General features: G+C 48.3%; 1 protein-coding gene across 3 annotated transcripts in view; it reads left to right on the forward strand.

Annotated features, from left to right (window-relative positions):
• The window catches only part of ino80 (INO80 complex ATPase subunit), a 102,330-nt gene that overhangs the window by 39,035 nt on the left and 45,659 nt on the right, over positions 1-17,636 (forward strand). For all 3 annotated transcript variants that reach the window (XM_055885688.1, XM_055885690.1, XM_055885689.1), the window contains exons 21-25: positions 6,688-6,827; positions 7,198-7,265; positions 7,404-7,497; positions 7,759-7,990; positions 12,521-12,664. In XM_055885688.1, the coding sequence (XP_055741663.1) occupies positions 6,688-6,827; positions 7,198-7,265; positions 7,404-7,497; positions 7,759-7,990; positions 12,521-12,664 (678 nt within the window). The remainder of the gene's footprint in view (positions 1-6,687; positions 6,828-7,197; positions 7,266-7,403; positions 7,498-7,758; positions 7,991-12,520; positions 12,665-17,636) is intronic.

Raw genomic sequence — 17,636 nt, forward strand, 5'->3', positions numbered from 1 at the left:
TTAGTACCAGGCTATATCACAACATATGTTACGTACAGCAGGTTTAGACCCAGGCTATATCACAACATATGTTACATACAGCAGGTTTAGGACCAGGCTATATCACAACATGTGTTACGTACAGCAGGTTTAGTACCAGGCTATATCACAACATATATACAGCAGGTTTAGGACCAGGCTATATCACAACATATATACAGCAGGTTTAGGACCAGGCTATATCACAACATGTGTTACATACACTAGGTTTAGGACCAGGCTATATCACAACATGTGTTACATACAGCAGGTTTAGGACCAGGCTATATCACAACATATATACAGCAGGTTTAGGACCAGGCTATATCACAACATATGTTACATACAGCAGGTTTAGTACCAGGCTATATCACAACATATATACAGAAGGTTTAGGACCAAGCTATATCACAACATATATACAGCAGGTTTAGGACCAGGCTATATCACAACATATATACAGCAGGTTTAGTACCAGGCTATATCACAACATATATACAGCAGGTTTAGGACCAGGCCATATCACAACATGTGTTACATATAGCAGGTTTAGGACCAGGCTATATCACAACATGTGTTACATACAGCAGGTTTAGGACCAGGCTATATCACAACATATATACAGCAGGTTTAGGACCAGGCTATATCACAACATATATACAGCAGGTTTAGGACCAGGCTATTTCACAACATATATACAGCAGGTTTAGGACCAGGCTATATCACAACATGTGTTACATACAGCAGGTTTAGGACCAGGCTATATCACAACATATATAGAGCAGGTTTAGGACCAGGCTATATCACAACATGTGTTACATACAGCAGGTTTAGGACCAGGCTATATCACAACATATATACAGCAGGTTTAGTACCAGGCTATATCACAACATATGTTACGTACAGCAGGTTTAGAACCAGGCTATATCACAACATATGTTACATACAGCAGGTTTAGGACCAGGCTATATCACAACATGTGTTACGTACAGCAGGTTTAGTACCAGGCTATATCACAACATATATACAGCAGGTTTAGGACCAGGCTATGTCACAACATATATACAGCAGGTTTAGGACCAGGCTATATCACAACATGTGTTACATACAGCAGGTTTAGGACCAGGCTATATCACAACATGTGTTACGTACAGCAGGTTTAGGACCAGGCTATATCACAACATATATACAGCAGGTTTAGGACCAGGCTATATCACAACATGTGTTACGTACAGCAGGTTTAGGACCAGGATATATCACAACATATATACAGCAGGTTTAGGACCAGGCTATATCACAACATATATACAGCAGGTTTAGGACCAGGCTATATCACAACATATATACAGCAGGTTTAGTACCAGGCTATATCACAACATATATACAGCAGGTTTAGAACCAGGCTATATCACAACATATATACAGCAGGTTTAGTACCAGGCTATATCACAACATATATACAGCAGGTTTAGGACCAGGCTATATCACAACATGTTACATACAGCAGGTTTAGTACCAGGCTATATCACAACATGTTACATACAGCAGGTTTAGTACCAGGCTATATCACAACATATATACAGCAGGTTTAGTACCAGGCTATATCACAACATGTGTTACATACAGCAGGTTTAGGACCAGGCTATATCACAACATGTGTTACATACAGCAGGTTTAGTACCAGGCTATATCACAACATGTTACATACAGCAGGTTTAGTACCAGGCCATATCACAACATGTGTTACATACAGCAGGTTTAGGACCAGGCTATATCACAACATATATACAGCAGGTTTAGTACCAGGCTATATCACAACATGTGTTACGTACAGCAGGTTTAGGACCAGGCTATATCACAACATGTGTTACATACAGCAGGTTTAGTACCAGGCTATATCACAACATGTGTTACGTACAGCAGGTTTAGGACCAGGCTATATCACAACATATGTTACATACAGCAGGTTTAGGACCAGGCTATATCACAACATGTGTTACGTACAGCAGGTTTAGAACCAGGCTATATCACAACATATATACAGCATGTTTAGGACCAGGCTATATCACAACATGTGTTACGTACAGCAGGTTTAGGACCAGGCTATATCACAACATGTGTTACGTACAGCAGGTTTAGAACCAGGCTATATCACAACATGTGTTACGTACAGCAGGTTTAGGACCAGGCTATATCACAACACGTGTTACGTACAGCAGGTTTAGAACCAGGCTATATCACAACATATATACAGCAGGTTTAGTACCAGGCTATATCACAACATGTGTTACGTACAGCAGGTTTAGAACCAGGCTATATCCCAACATGTGTTACGTACAGCAGGTTTAGGACCAGGCTATATCACAACATATATACAGCAGGTTTAGGACCAGGCTATATCACAACATATATACAGCAGGTTTAGGACCAGGCTATATCACAACATATATACAGCAGGTTTAGGACCAGGCTATATCACAACGTATTACATACAGCAGGTTTAGGACCAGGCTATATCACAACATATATACAGCAGGTTTAGGACCAGGCTATATCACAACATATGTTACGTACAGCAGGTTTAGGACCAGGCTATATCACAACATATATACAGCAGGTTTAGGACCAGGCTATATCACAACATATGTTACAGCAGGTTTAGGACCAGGCTATATCACAACATATGTTACAAACAGCAGGTTTAGGACCAGGCTATATCACAACATGTGTTACGTACAGCAGGTTTAGGACCAGGCTATATCACAACATGTGTTACGTACAGCAGGTTTAGGACCAGGCTATATCACAACATGTGTTACGTACAGCAGGTTTAGGACCAGGCTATATCACAACATGTGTTACGTACAGCAGGTTTAGGACCAGGCTATATCACAACATGTGTTACGTACAGCAGGTTTAGGACCAGGCTATATCACAACATGTGTTACGTACAGCAGGTTTAGGACCAGGCTATATCACAACATGTGTTACGTACAGCAGGTTTAGGACCAGGCTATATCACAACATGTGTTACGTACAGCAGGTTTAGGACCAGGCTATATCACAACATGTGTTACGTACAGCAGGTTTAGGACCAGGCTATATCACAACATGTGTTACATACAGCAGGTTTAGGACCAGGCTATATCACAACATATATACAGCAGGTTTAGGACCAGGCTATATCACAACATGTGTTACATACAGCAGGTTTAGGACCAGGCTATATCACAACATATATACAGCAGGTTTAGGACCAGGCTATATCACAACATGTGTTACATACAGCAGGTTTAGGACCAGGATATATCACAACATATATACAGCAGGTTTAGGACCAGGCTATATCACAACATGTGTTAAATACAGCAGGTTTAGGACCAGGCTATATCACAACATGTGTTACGTACAGCAGGTTTAGGACCAGGCTATATCACAACATGTGTTACGTACAGCAGGTTTAGGACCAGGCTATATCACAACATATATACAGCAGGTTTAGGACCAGGCTATATCACAACATATGTTACAGCAGGTTTAGGACCAGGCTATATCACAACATATGTTACGTACAGCAGGTTAAGGACCAGGCTATATCACAACATATGTTACAGCAGGTTTAGGACCAAGCTATATCACAACATGTGTTACGTACAGCAGGTTTAGGACCAGGCTATATCACAACATGTGTTACGTACAGCAGGTTTAGGACCAGGCTATATCACAACATGTGTTACGTACAGCAGGTTTAGGACCAGGCTATATCACAACATGTGTTACATACAGCAGGTTTAGGACCAGGCTATATCACAACATGTGTTACATACAGCAGGTTTAGGACCAGGCTATATCACAACATATATACAGCAGGTTTAGGACCAGGCTATATCACAACATGTGTTACATACAGCAGGTTTAGGACCAGGCTATATCACAACATATATACAGCAGGTTTAGGACCAGGCTATATCACAACATGTGTTACATACAGCAGGTTTAGGACCAGGATATATCACAACATATATACAGCAGGTTTAGGACCAGGCTATATCACAACATGTGTTAAATACAGCAGGTTTAGGACCAGGCTATATCACAACATGTGTTACGTACAGCAGGTTTAGGACCAGGCTATATCACAACATGTGTTACGTACAGCAGGTTTAGGACCAGGCTATATCACAACATATATACAGCAGGTTTAGGACCAGGCTATATCACAACATATGTTACAGCAGGTTTAGGACCAGGCTATATCACAACATATGTTACGTACAGCAGGTTAAGGACCAGGCTATATCACAACATATGTTACAGCAGGTTTAGGACCAAGCTATATCACAACATGTGTTACGTACAGCAGGTTTAGGACCAGGCTATATCACAACATGTGTTACGTACAGCAGGTTTAGGACCAGGCTATATCACAACATGTGTTACGTACAGCAGGTTTAGGACCAGGCTATATCACAACATGTGTTACGTACAGCAGGTTTAGGACCAGGCTATATCACAACATGTGTTACGTACAGCAGGTTTAGGACCAGGCTATATCACAACATGTGTTACGTACAGCAGGTTTAGTACCAGGCTATATCACAACATATGTTACATACAGCAGGTTTAGTACCAGGCTATATCACAACATGTGTTACATACAGCAGGTTTAGGACCAGGCTATATCACAACATATATACAGCAGGTTTAGTACCAGGCTATATCACAACATGTGTTACTTACAGCAGGTTTAGGACCAGGCTATATCCCAACATGCGTTACATACAGCAGGTTTAGGACCAGGCTATATTACAACATATATACAGCAGGTTTAGGACCAGGCTATATCACAACATATATACAGCAGGTTTAGAACCAGGCTATATCACAACATATATACAGCAGGTTTAGTACCAGGCTATATCACAACATATATACAGCAGGTTTAGGACCAGGCTATATCACAACATATATACAGCAGGTTTAGAACCAGGCTATATCACAACATATATACAGCAGGTTTAGGACCAGGCTATATCACAACATATATACAGCAGGTTTAGGACCAGGCTATATCACAACATGTGTTACATACAGCAGGTTTGGTCTGCTTTGTGTTTTCATTTTTTCCCTGGAAACAATATGGTGATACTGGTATCATCGCAGACCTAGTAAGTATTATAACAGTAATGATGTATCTAGTACTATAGACTGGGTGGATCTAGTCCTGAATGCTGATTGGCTGACAGTACTGTAACAGTAATGATGTATCTAGTATTATAGACTGGGTGGTTCTAGTCCTGAATGCTGATTGGCTGACAGTACTGTAACAGTAATGATGTATCTAGTATTATAGACTGGGTGGATCTAGTCCTGAATGCTGATTGGCTGACAGTACTGCAACAGTAATGATGAATCTAGTATTATAGACTGGGTGGTTCTAGTCCTGAATGCTGATTGGCTGACAGTACTGTAACAGTAATGATGTATCTAGGATTATAGACTGGGTGGTTCTAGTCCTGAATGCTGATTGGCTGACAGTACTGTAACAGTAATGATGTATCTAGTATTATAGACTGGGTGGTTCTAGTCCTGAATGCTGATTGGCTGACAGTACTGTAACAGTAATGATGTATCTAGGATTATAGACTGGGTGGTTCTAGTCCTGAATGCTGATTGGCTGACAGTACTGTAACAGTAATGATGTATCTAGTATTATAGACTGGGTGGTTCTAGTCCTGAATGCTGATTGGCTGACAGTACTATAACGGTAATGATGTATCTAGTATTATAGACTGGGTGGTTCTAGTCCTGAATGCTGATTGGCTGACAGTACTGTAACAGTAATGATGTATCTAGTATTATAGACTGGGTGGTTCTAGTCCTGAATGTTGATTGGCTGACAGTACTGTAACAGTAATGATGTATTATAGACTGGGTGGTTCTAGTCCTGAATGTGCTGATTGGCTGACAGTACTGTAACAGTAATGATGTATTATAGACTGGGTGGTTCTAGTCCTGAATGTGCTGATTGGCTGACAGTACTGTAACAGTAATGATGTATTATAGACTGGGTGGTTCTAGTCCTGAATGTGCTGATTGGCTGACAGTACTGTAACAGTAATGATGTATTATAGACTGGGTGGTTCTAGTCCTTAATGCTGATTGGCTGACAGTATTATAACAGTAATGATGAAACTTGTAGTTGAATATTATTATGATATTATATTTCCTTTGGGCTCCCATGTGGTGCAGGGGTCTAAGGCACTGTATCACAGTGCTAGAGGCGTCACTACAGACACCCTGGTTCGATTCCAGGCTGTATCACAACCGCGCAGCGTCGGCCGGGTCTGGCCGGGAGCGAGACCGTCTTTGTAAATAAGAATGTTAAATAAAGGTGAAAATAAAAAAAACTGGGCATTTAAATCTTACCCTTCTACATCCCCAGTACTGCTGGTTTTCTGTTCAACCTGGTAATGAACACACACCTGGTGTCCCAGGTCTAAACAGAGAGGAAGCAGCGGAAGGATTTGTAATTTGAGGACCCTAATAAGGTTAACTGTTATCTAAAGCCAACCAGCCGGAGGAAGACTCCAGAGTCTGGTTCCTCTCGAGGTTTCTTCCTACTCTTGGTGGTTCAGTGTGAGCAGTGTGTTTTCTCTCTTCCTGTAGGTCTGTAACCACCCTGACCTGTTTGAACGTCAGGAGACTCGTTCTCCCTTCCATATGTCGCTGAGACCCTACGTCATGTCCAAGTTCCTCTACCGCCACGGACTCACACACACCACCACACACACACACAGCAGGAACAAGTGAGTAACACACACACACACACACACACACACACACACACACACACACAGCAGGAACAAGTGAGTAACACACACACACACACACACACACACACACACACACACACACACACACACACACACACACACACACACACACACACACACAGCGGGAACAAGTGAGTAACACAGAATAATCAGTACTTGTCCAATGTTACTTGGTAATGGCTGGTGGTGTTTAATTGTTATATTATGATGTAGAAGACAATGAGAGCATTTGAGGGTTTATTTGTTATTCTCGGACAACCATGTTCATAGAATCCTTCTCTCTGTCTCTCTTTCCCTCTCGGTCGGTCTTTGTCTCCCCCTCTCTCTCTGTCTCCTCTCTCAGGCTGCTCCAGGTTCTACTGTCTCCCTTCTCTCCTGATCATATCCAGCAGTCCCTCTTCCACAGGAAAGGTAAGTGACCCTTTTTCATTCTTTCACATCAGTATAGATGAAGGAATGAAGATGAAGAGGAAGCTTCTTAGTCTTTAGTGTTTAGAGCTAGCCCTCTGCCTCCTCGTCCGTCTAAAACAAGTGTTTATCCTCCTCAAGGTGATCATGAAGGAAGTTGTTTCTCCTTCCTGCGTTTCATCGACGTTTCGCCGGCAGAGATGTTCAACGTCATGCTGCATGGCACTCTGGTCAGGTAGGTGTCCGAGGGACACGAGCTTGACAACGCAGTTAGTCAACAGAGTCTGTGGATGTTGAGAAACATCTCCGTGTTCACAAACGATAACAGTTCTGGAGTTAGCTATGAAGCTAATTGCTATGAAGCTAATTGCTATGAAGCTAATTGCTATGAAGCTAATTGCTATGAAGCTAATTGCTATGAAGCTAATTGCCGTCTACATTATGTTTTGTAACTTTTGAAGTTGTTTTAATCAGACTCTCCTCTCTGCTGTTCCAGGTGGTTAGCTCTTTTTCTTTCCCTGAAGGCAGCATACCGGCTCTACCAGAGACGCATGTGGGGCCTGGAAGAGGAGGAGGAGGGTGGAGAGGAGGAAGGAGGGAGGGTTGGAGGAGGAGAGGAGGAAGGGAGCGGGAGGCCCAGGAGTCAGTGTCTCTCTCGGAGGGGTCTGATCCTCTGGCTGGACCGACCTACTGCTTTCCCCAACACACGCACAAGCACAGTGTTACAGGTGAGACACACACACCCACCTCAAGTCTTTCCCTGCCGCTCTACTTTCTTCCAGTCAGCCTCCACTCTTTCTCTGCCTCCAGCATCCACTCTTCCTCTCTCTCTGCCTCTACTTTCTGCCAGTCAGCCTCCACTCTTCCTCTCTCTCTGCCTCTCTACTTTCTGCCAGTCAGCCTCCCCTCTTTCCTCTCTCTCTGCCTCTACTTTCTGCCAGTCAGCCTCCACTCTTTCCTCTCTCTCAAGCTCCATTTTCTCTGGAAACTAATACAAGAGCCTGTTTAAGCTGGTCCACATTCTGCACCTACAGAACCAGAGGAGAGGGCTTGAACCAGAATTTTGCTTCCTCTACCTTGCCCCGGTCTCCCCTAACAACCTCAGTCTCATCCTACCTTCCCCAGGTCTCCCCTAACAACCTCAGTCTCATCCTACCTTCCCCAGGTCTCCCCTAACAACCTCAGTCTCATCCTACCTTCCCCAGGTCTCCCCTAACAACCTCAGTCTCATCCTACCTTCCCCGGGTCTCCCCTAACAACCTCAGTCTCATCCTACCTTCCCCGGGTCTCCCCTAACAACCTCAGTCTCATCCTACCTTCCCCGGGTCTCCCCTAACAACCTCAGTCTCATCCTACCTTCCCCAGGTCTCCCCTAACAACCTCAGTCTCATCCTACCTTCCCCAGGTCTCCCCTAACAACCTCAGTCTCATCCTACCTTCCCCAGGTCTCCCCTAACAACCTCAGTCTCATCCTACCTTCCCCGGGTCTCCCCTAACAACCTCAGTCTCATCCTACCTTCCCCGGGTCTCCCCTAACAACCTCAGTCTCATCCTACCTTCCCCGGGTCTCCCCTAACAACCTCAGTCTCATCCTACCTTCCCCAGGTCTCCCCTAACAACCTCAGTCTCATCCTACCTTCCCCAGGTCTCCCCTAACAACCTCAGTCTCATCCTACCTTCCCCAGGTCTCCCCTAACAACCTCAGTCTCATCCTACCTTCCCCAGGTCTCCCCTAACAACCTCAGTCTCATCCTACCTTCCCCAGGTCTCCCCTAACAACCTCAGTCTCATCCTACCTTCCCCAGGTCTCCCCTAACAACCTCAGTCTCATCCTACCTTCCCCAGGTCTCCCCTAACAACCTCAGTCTCATCCTACCTTCCCCAGGTCTCCCCTAACAACCTCAGTCTCATCCTACCTTCCCCAGGTCTCCCCTAACAACCTCAGTCTCATCCTACCTTCCCCAGGTCTCCCCTAACAACCTCAGTTTCATCCTACCTTCCCCAGGTCTCCCCTAACAACCTCAGTCTCATCCTACCTTCCCCAGGTCTCCCCTAACAACCTCAGTCTCATCCTACCTTCCCCAGGCTAATTCAAACAGTATCAGTCAGATATTCTTCATCGTAGGTTCCCCCCAGAGATCCGCAGCTTCACACACCTGGAGAACTGCTATAAACTTTGTGACCCGACTCTCTTTTCTACACAATGGAAAACTGCAACCAGTCGACTGGTTTCATGACAGTGTCTATACAGTTCAGATCCAGACTTTGCAGTCTCTCTCTGTGGCCTAACTCTCACTAGTCTGGGATTCATCTCTCAACAACTCAAGCCACATCACTGCCTAGCCTTGCCAAATAATGAGTCACTTCACTGCCTAGCCTTGCCAAATAATGAGTCACATCACTGCCTAGCCTTGCCAAATAATGAGTCACATCACTGCCTAGCCTTGCCAAATAATGAGTCACATCACTGCCTAGCCTTGCCAAATAATGAGTCACATCACTGCCTAGCCTTGCCAAATAATGAGTCACATCACTGCCTAGCCTTGCCAAATAATGAGTCACATCACTGCCTAGCCTTGCCAAATAATGAGTCACATCACTGCCTAGCCTTGCCAAATAATGAGTCACATCACTGTCTAGCCTTGCCAAATAATGAGTCACATCACTGCCTAGCCTTGCCAAATAATGAGTCACATCACTGCCTAGCCTTGCCAAATAATGAGTCACATCACTGCCTAGCCTTGCCAAATAATGAGTCACATCACTGCCTAGCCTTGCCTAACTCAGCCAGCCACGCCTAGAGACACCCAGACACTCAGCCAGCCACGCCTAGAGACACCCAGACACTCAGCCAGCCACGCCTAGAGGGACCCAGACACTCAGCCAGCCACGCCTAGAGAGACCCAGACACTCAGCCAGCCACGCCTAGAGACACCCAGACACTCAGCCATCCACGCCTAGAGGGACCCAGACACTCAGCCAGCCACGCCTAGAGAGACCCAGACACTCAGCCAGCCACGCCTAGAGACACCCAGACACTCAGCCAGCCACGCCTAGAGACACCCAGACACTCAGCCAGCCACGCCTAGAGACACCCAGACACTCAGCCAGCCACGCCTAGAGACACCCAGACACTCAGCCAGCCACGCCTAGAGACACCCAGACACTCAGCCAGCCACGCCTAGAGGGACCCAGACACTCAGCCAGCCACGCCTAGAGGGACCCAGACACTCAGCCAGCCACGCCTAGAGGGACCCAGACACTCAGCCAGCCACGCCTAGAGGGACCCAGACACTCAGCCAGCCACGCCTAGAGGGACCCAGACACTCAGCCAGCCACGCCTAGAGGGACCCAGACACTCAGCCAGCCACGCCTAGAGGGACCCAGACACTCAGCCAGCCACGCCTAGAGGGACCCAGACACTCAGCCAGCCACGCCTAGAGGGACCCAGACACTCAGCCAGCCACGCCTAGAGGGACCCAGACACTCAGCCAGCCACGCCTAGAGAGACCCAGACACTCAGCCAGCCACGCCTAGAGACACTCAGCCAGCCACGCCTAGAGACTCAGCCAGCCACGCTAGAGAGACTCAGCCAGCCACGCCTAGTGACTCAGCCAGCCACGCCTAGATAGACCCAGACACTCAGCCAGCCACGCCTAGAGAGACTCAGCCAGCCACGCCTAGATAGACCCAGACACTCAGCCAGCCACGCCTAGAGAGACTCAGCCAGCCACGCCTAGAGAAACTCAGCCAGCCACGCTAGAGAGACTCAGCCAGCCACGCCTAGAGACTCAGACACTCAGCCAGCCACGCCTAGAGAGACCCAGACACTCAGCCAGCCACGCCTAGAGAGACCCAGACACTCAGCCAGCCACGCCTAGAGAGACCCAGACACTCAGCCAGCCACGCCTAGAGAGACCCAGACACTCAGCCAGCCACGCCTAGAGGGACCCAGACACTCAGCCAGCCACGCCTAGAGAGACCCAGACACTCAGCCAGCCACGCCTAGAGAGACCCAGACACTCAGCCAGCCATGCCTAGAGAGACCCAGACACTCAGCCAGCCACGCCTAGAGAGACCCAGACACTCAGCCAGCCACGCCTAGAGAGACCCAGACACTCAGCCAGCCACGCCTAGAGAGACCCAGACACTCAGCCAGCCACGCCTAGAGAGACCCAGACACTCAGGATCTTTCCAACATCATTCTGTCCCACTAGGATGGATATTTCCCTGCATTTGGAGCAGCTAAGTCTCAACTCTCAGCTAACCACCAGGCCCAACCTCACCACTATGTTACCATTACACCCTGGCTAGCCATGTTTTTACACCTACTATAGTCTGCTGAGACGTAACCACTAGGATTTCAACATTCTGTTGGCTGAAGGACTGTCTTGGCCAAATGGGTTCATATTTGTGGTTTGGTCTCCCAACTACCACAGGTCTCAGGCCCTGGAATGGAGATGTGTTGTTTGTCAGAACCACTAGATGGCGCTGTGGGTCTGCCCATGTCTTATTTTTACATCTGGCCTTATTTTCACTCTTTCTATGCTTTTAGTTTATCTCCCCCCCAAAACTTTTGTTTGATATTTTGTTTCTTTACAGAGAGAATTGGTTGTGACATTTTGCAGATTCATCACTTGGCCGTTGACTACAATGTGACAATGTATCTACAGCTTGTTAGAAAACACTCCAATCCAACTCGTAATTACGTCAGAATCGTTATGAGTGATGTCTCTGCACTAAAAATACTATTTTATTTTTTTCTACTGTCCCAGAAATCCATATAAGTACCTTGTTGTAAACAGTATCATTAAAACATGGATTTATGGCACAGCGGAAAGTTACTTTCCAAAGAATATTTAGTTGCAGAGACGACATTCAGAATGGGATTCTGATGTGTAATAGAAGTTGATGTGGAGGGTTTTACTGTTTTCTAATATGCTTTAGACATATTTGCATATTGCATTCTCTCTTTAACAAAACACAATTTAACAAAAAAATGGTTGTGGGGGATGAAACGCAGAACGAGTAACAATACGGCCACGCGTAACTTCCCCCTTTAACAGCGATTCAATGTTCACTGTGAATGAAGCCGATGTCGCATCACGCACACGCACACACATGCGCACACGCACACGCGTTCTTTGAAGGCCATCGTATACACATGGTTTTAAACTGCCAAAGGAATGTGTTATATTTGGTTTATTGAGTACTTGATCAATCTAGTCTCTCCTTCTTTCTCTCCTCTCTCTCTCCAGAACCTGGTATTCACCCGTCACAGCCCAGGTCTGATGGGTCACTGTGATGTTCTGGTCCACAGTCGATGCTCTGCCAACTCCACCACCCTACGACCGGGCCAACCCACACAACCACCCAAGTTCCTGCTCACCGCTGTGCCAAGGGTAAGGCCCCAGTGTGTGTGTAAGAGAGAGAGAGAATGGTCGAGAGATGTGTATGTGTGTGTGTGTGTGTGTGTGTGTGTGTGTGTGTGTGTGTGTGTGTGTGTGTGTGTGTGTGTGTGTGTGTAAGAGAGAGAGAATGGTTGAGAGATGTGTGAGTGAGGGAGAGCTGTTTTTTTTGTGTGTGTGGTGAGAGAGGAAGGTAAATAAATCTGTGGTCCACGAGACGTTTTTAGAAGTTACTGTTTGTTTAGAGTGCAGCTTGAAGCCACTGCAGGGGGTCTCTTCACACACAGAGAATACACACAGAACACACATACACACACAGAGAATACACACAGAACACACATACACACACAGAGAATACACACACACACACACACACACACACACACAGAGAATACACACACACACACACACACACACACACAGAGAATACACACACACACACACACACACAGCACACATGTTAGGCAGATAATGCTGCTCATTGTTGAATGTTTCCAAAGACAACACATCCTCCTCCCCCGTCCCTTTTCTCGCTCGACCACCCAACCTGCTGCACTGTGTCTCTCACACACACACACACACACACACACACACACACACACACACACACACACACACACACACACACACACACACACACACACACACACACACACACACACACACACACACACACACACACACCCTGCTGATTCACCGATCATAGGTTCCACATCAACAGAGACCAAGAAACATCGCTCTTTTTCCCCTAATCCTTCTCTCTTTCCCTCTTCCTCTCTTTCCCTCTTCCTCTCTTCCTCTCTTTCCCTCTTTCCCTCCCTCCCTCTTCCCCTCCATCCATCTATCGTTCCCTCTGCCTTGTTCCATCAATCCATCCCTCTCTTTATCCTCCTTGGAATAACCAACACACAGGGGTCAACTCAACTGTAGACCGTTCTGCCTGGGGGCTGTTCTGCCTGGGGGCTGTTCTGCCTGGGGGCCGTTCTGCCTGGGGGCCGTTCTGCCTGGGGGCTGTTCTGGTTTCATTAGTTGGGACATAAGATCAAAGTATCCTCTCTATCACTGTGTTTCAGCTGGTATTTGCAGCCCTTTTCCTTTCAGCCCACCGCTCTTTAGAGTTTGATTTCCCACATGGAGCTGGCAGAGACCATTATTTATTATCCTGGAGAACTAGGGCCCGTGAGCGCCGGTTTACCGTAGGACCCGTGAGCGCCGGTTTACCGTAGGACCCGTGAGCGCCGGTTTACCGTAGGACCCGTGAGCGCCGGTTTACCGTTGGACCCGTGAGCGGCGGTTTACCGTTGGACCCGTGAGCGCCGGTTTACCTTTGGGCCCGTGAGCGCCGGTTTACCGTTGGGCCCGTGAGCGCCGGTTTACCGTTGGACCCGTGACAGCCGGTTTACCGTTGGACCCGTGACAGCCGGTTTACCGTTGGACCCGTGACAGCCGGTTTACCGTTGGACCCGTGACCGCCGGTTTACCGTTGGACCCGTGACCGCCGGTTTACCGTTGGACCCGTGACCGCCGGTTTACCGTTGGACCCGTGAGCGCCGGTTTACCGTTGGACCCGTGACCGCCGGTTTACCGTAGGACCCGTGACCGCCGGTTTACCGTAGGACCCGTGACCGCCGGTTTACCGTAGGACCCGTGACCGCCGGTTTACCGTAGGACCCGTGACCGCCGGTTTACCGTAGGACCCGTGACCGCCGGTTTACCGTTGGACCCGTGACCGCCGGTTTACCGTAGGACCCGTGACCGCCGGTTTACCGTAGGACCCGTGACCGCCGGTTTACCGTAGGACCCGTGACCGCCGGTTTACCGTTGGACCCGTGACCGCCGGTTTACCGTTGGACCCGTGACCGCCGGTTTACCGTAGGACCCGTGACAGCCGGTTTACCGTTGGACCCGTGACAGCCGGTTTACCGTTGGGCCCGTGACAGCCGGTTTACCGTTGGGCCTGTGACCGCCGGTTTACCGTTGGACCATAGCTTGCCTCTCGGTGCCAAACCCCTGATGCGTTTTACCGGTGATAAAGGAGAATGGAAGGAAAATATCCTACATCTGTGAGAGGGTGAGGGATTCTCCCTCTGTCAGTTAACTGCCTGTTTAGATAAGGTGCGCAGGATGGATCCCAGAGGGGGGGTGGGCGCAGGATGGATCCCAGAGGGGGGGTGGGCGCAGGATGGAACCCAGAGGGGGGGTGGGCGCAGGATGGAACCCAGAGGGGGGGTGGGCGCAGGATGGAACCCAGAGGGGGGGTGGGCGCAGGATGGAACCCAGAGGGGGGGTGGGCGCAGGATGGAACCCAGAGGGGGGGTGGGCGCAGGATGGAACCCAGAGGGGGGGTGGGCGCAGGATGGAACCCAGAGGGGGGGTGGGCGCAGGATGGATCCCAGAGGGGGGGTGGGCGCAGGATGGATCCCAGAGGGGGGGTGGGCGCAGGATGGATCCCAGAGGGGGGGTGGGCGCAGGATGGATCCCAGAGGGGGGGTGGGCGCAGGATGGATCCCAGAGGGGGGGTGGGCGCAGGATGGATCCCAGAGGGGGGGTGGGCGCAGGATGGATCCCAGAGGGGGGGTGGGCGCAGGATGGATCCCAGAGGGGGGGTGGGCGCAGGATGGATCCCAGAGGGGGGGGGGCAGATTGGATTTCAGAGAAGGGGGGACAGGATGGAACCCAGAGGGGGGGGACAGATTGGATCCCAGAGGGGGGGGGGGGCAGGATGGAACCCAGAGGGGAGGGGGGGTGCAGGATGAACACTGATCTGTATGAATCACCCCAGCAGGAAATATTGTGAGCAATATTCAGAGGTGGAAACTTTCCGTGGGAATATATGGGATTTAATGGAACTATATGCAAATTAATATTAATACCATTTAAATGTAGATATTTTTTGCATTGGATATATTTACCGTATATGGAGACAGAAACATAAACCTTTTACCTTATCATAAGTAGACATAATTGCAAATGATTAAATCCTTCCACTAGAATTTTTATGTTTTTTTATAATGAATTTAACTTTAATTAAATGAGTTGACTCTTTACATGGGATGATTTCACTGAACAACAAAATAAAGGGAATATTGAATGATCCCCAATGATCCATCGCATCTTCCAAGAACGTTTTCAACAAACATCTGTAAAATTATAGTCTAGAAACTACATCTTTGGTTGTCTTCCTCTCAGGCTTCCATGTCTTCTCCCTGGACCTCCTCAATGTCCACCTCTTGAACATCAGACTCTGAGGCCTCATCTTCACTGTCACTTTCCAACCTGGTTGAGGATGGCTTGTTGCCAGGCTCAAAAAGCCTCAAATTTGCCCGAATGGCCACCAATTTTTCAACCCTTGTATTGGTCAGCTTGTTGCGTGCTTTGGTGTGTAGGTTCCCAAACAAGGACCAGTTGCCCTCTGAGGCGGCTGATGTTGGTGGGATTTGGAGGATGATGGAGGCAACAGGGGAAAGAGCCTCAGATCCACAAAGTCCCTTCCACCAGGTGGCTGATGAGATATGTTGGCACGATGGAGATGCCATATTGCAGTGTAATATGTCTGTACTTCGCCAGACTGCCAAGAACCTTGCCCTCATCCAGGCCAAGGTGGCGAGACACCGTAGTGATGACACCATAGGCCTTGGTCATCTCTGCACCAGACAGGATGCTCTTGCCAGCATACTTGGGGTCCAACATGTACGCTGCGGTGTGTATTGGCTTCAGGCAGAAGTCTTCATGCTTTTTGATGTATTTCAGAACTGCTGTTCCCTCTGCTTGGAGCACCAGTGAAGTGGGCAGGGCAGTACGGATTTCTTCTCTTACATCTACAAGCAGAGTCTGAACATCAGACAGGATGGCATTGTCTCTCTCAATCCGTCCTATAGATTTCAGGCTACTTACCACTCTCTCCCAAAATACATCATCCAGGAGGATCCTCTTGATGGGGCTGTCTATTTCGGCAGACTGTGATATGGCCATTTCTTGGAGAGACTCCTTCCCCTCCAGGAAACTGTCAAACATGATGACAACACCACCCCAACGGGTGTTGCTGGACAGCTTCAATGTGGTGCTCTTATTCTTCTCACTTTGTTTGGTGAGGTAGATTTCTGCTGTAACTTGATGACCCTTCACATACCTAACCATTTCCTTGGCTCTCTTGTAGAGTGTATCCATTGTTTTCAGTGCCATGGTGTCCTTGAGGAGCAGATTCGGTGCATGAGCAGCACAGCCAATGGGTGTGATGTGAGGGTAGGACTCCTCCACTTTAGACCAAGCAACCTTCATGTTCACAGCACTGTCTGTAACCAGTGTAAATACCTTCTGTGGTCCAAGGTCATTTACTGCCTTCAGCTCATCTGCAATGTAGAGACCAGTGTATCTGTTGTCCCTTGTGCCTGTGTTCTTGTAGAATACTGGTTGAGGGGTGGAGATGATATAGTTAATTATTCCTTGCCCACGAACATTATACCACCCATCAGAGATGATTGCAATACAGTCTGTTTTCTTGATCTTCACTTGAACTCTGTTGAACTCTGCATCCAGACTCGGCTGGAGTCACGAGACCTGGGGTTGTGGGGTCGGCTGGAGTCACGAGACCTGGGGTTGTGGAGTCGGCTGGAGTCACGAGACCTGGGGTTGTGGAGTCGGCTGGAGTCACGAGACCTGGGGTTGTGAGGTCGGCTGGAGTCACGAGACCTGGGGTTGTGGGGTCGGCTGGAGTCACGAGACCTGGGGTTGTGGGGTCGGCTGGAGTCACGAGACCTGGGGTTGTGAGGTCGGCTGGAGTCACGAGACCTGGGGTTGTGAGGTCGGCTGGAGTCACGAGACCTGGGGTTGTGGGGTCGGCTGGAGTCACGAGACCTGGGGTTGTGAGGTCGGCTGGAGTCACGAGACCTGGGGTTGTGGGGTCGGCTGGAGTCACGAGACCTGGGGTTGTGAGGTCGGCTGGAGTCACGAGACCTGGGGTTGTGAG

This window comes from Salvelinus fontinalis, chromosome 27 (assembly GCF_029448725.1).
Source record: "Salvelinus fontinalis isolate EN_2023a chromosome 27, ASM2944872v1, whole genome shotgun sequence".
NCBI lineage: Eukaryota > Metazoa > Chordata > Actinopteri > Salmoniformes > Salmonidae > Salvelinus > Salvelinus fontinalis.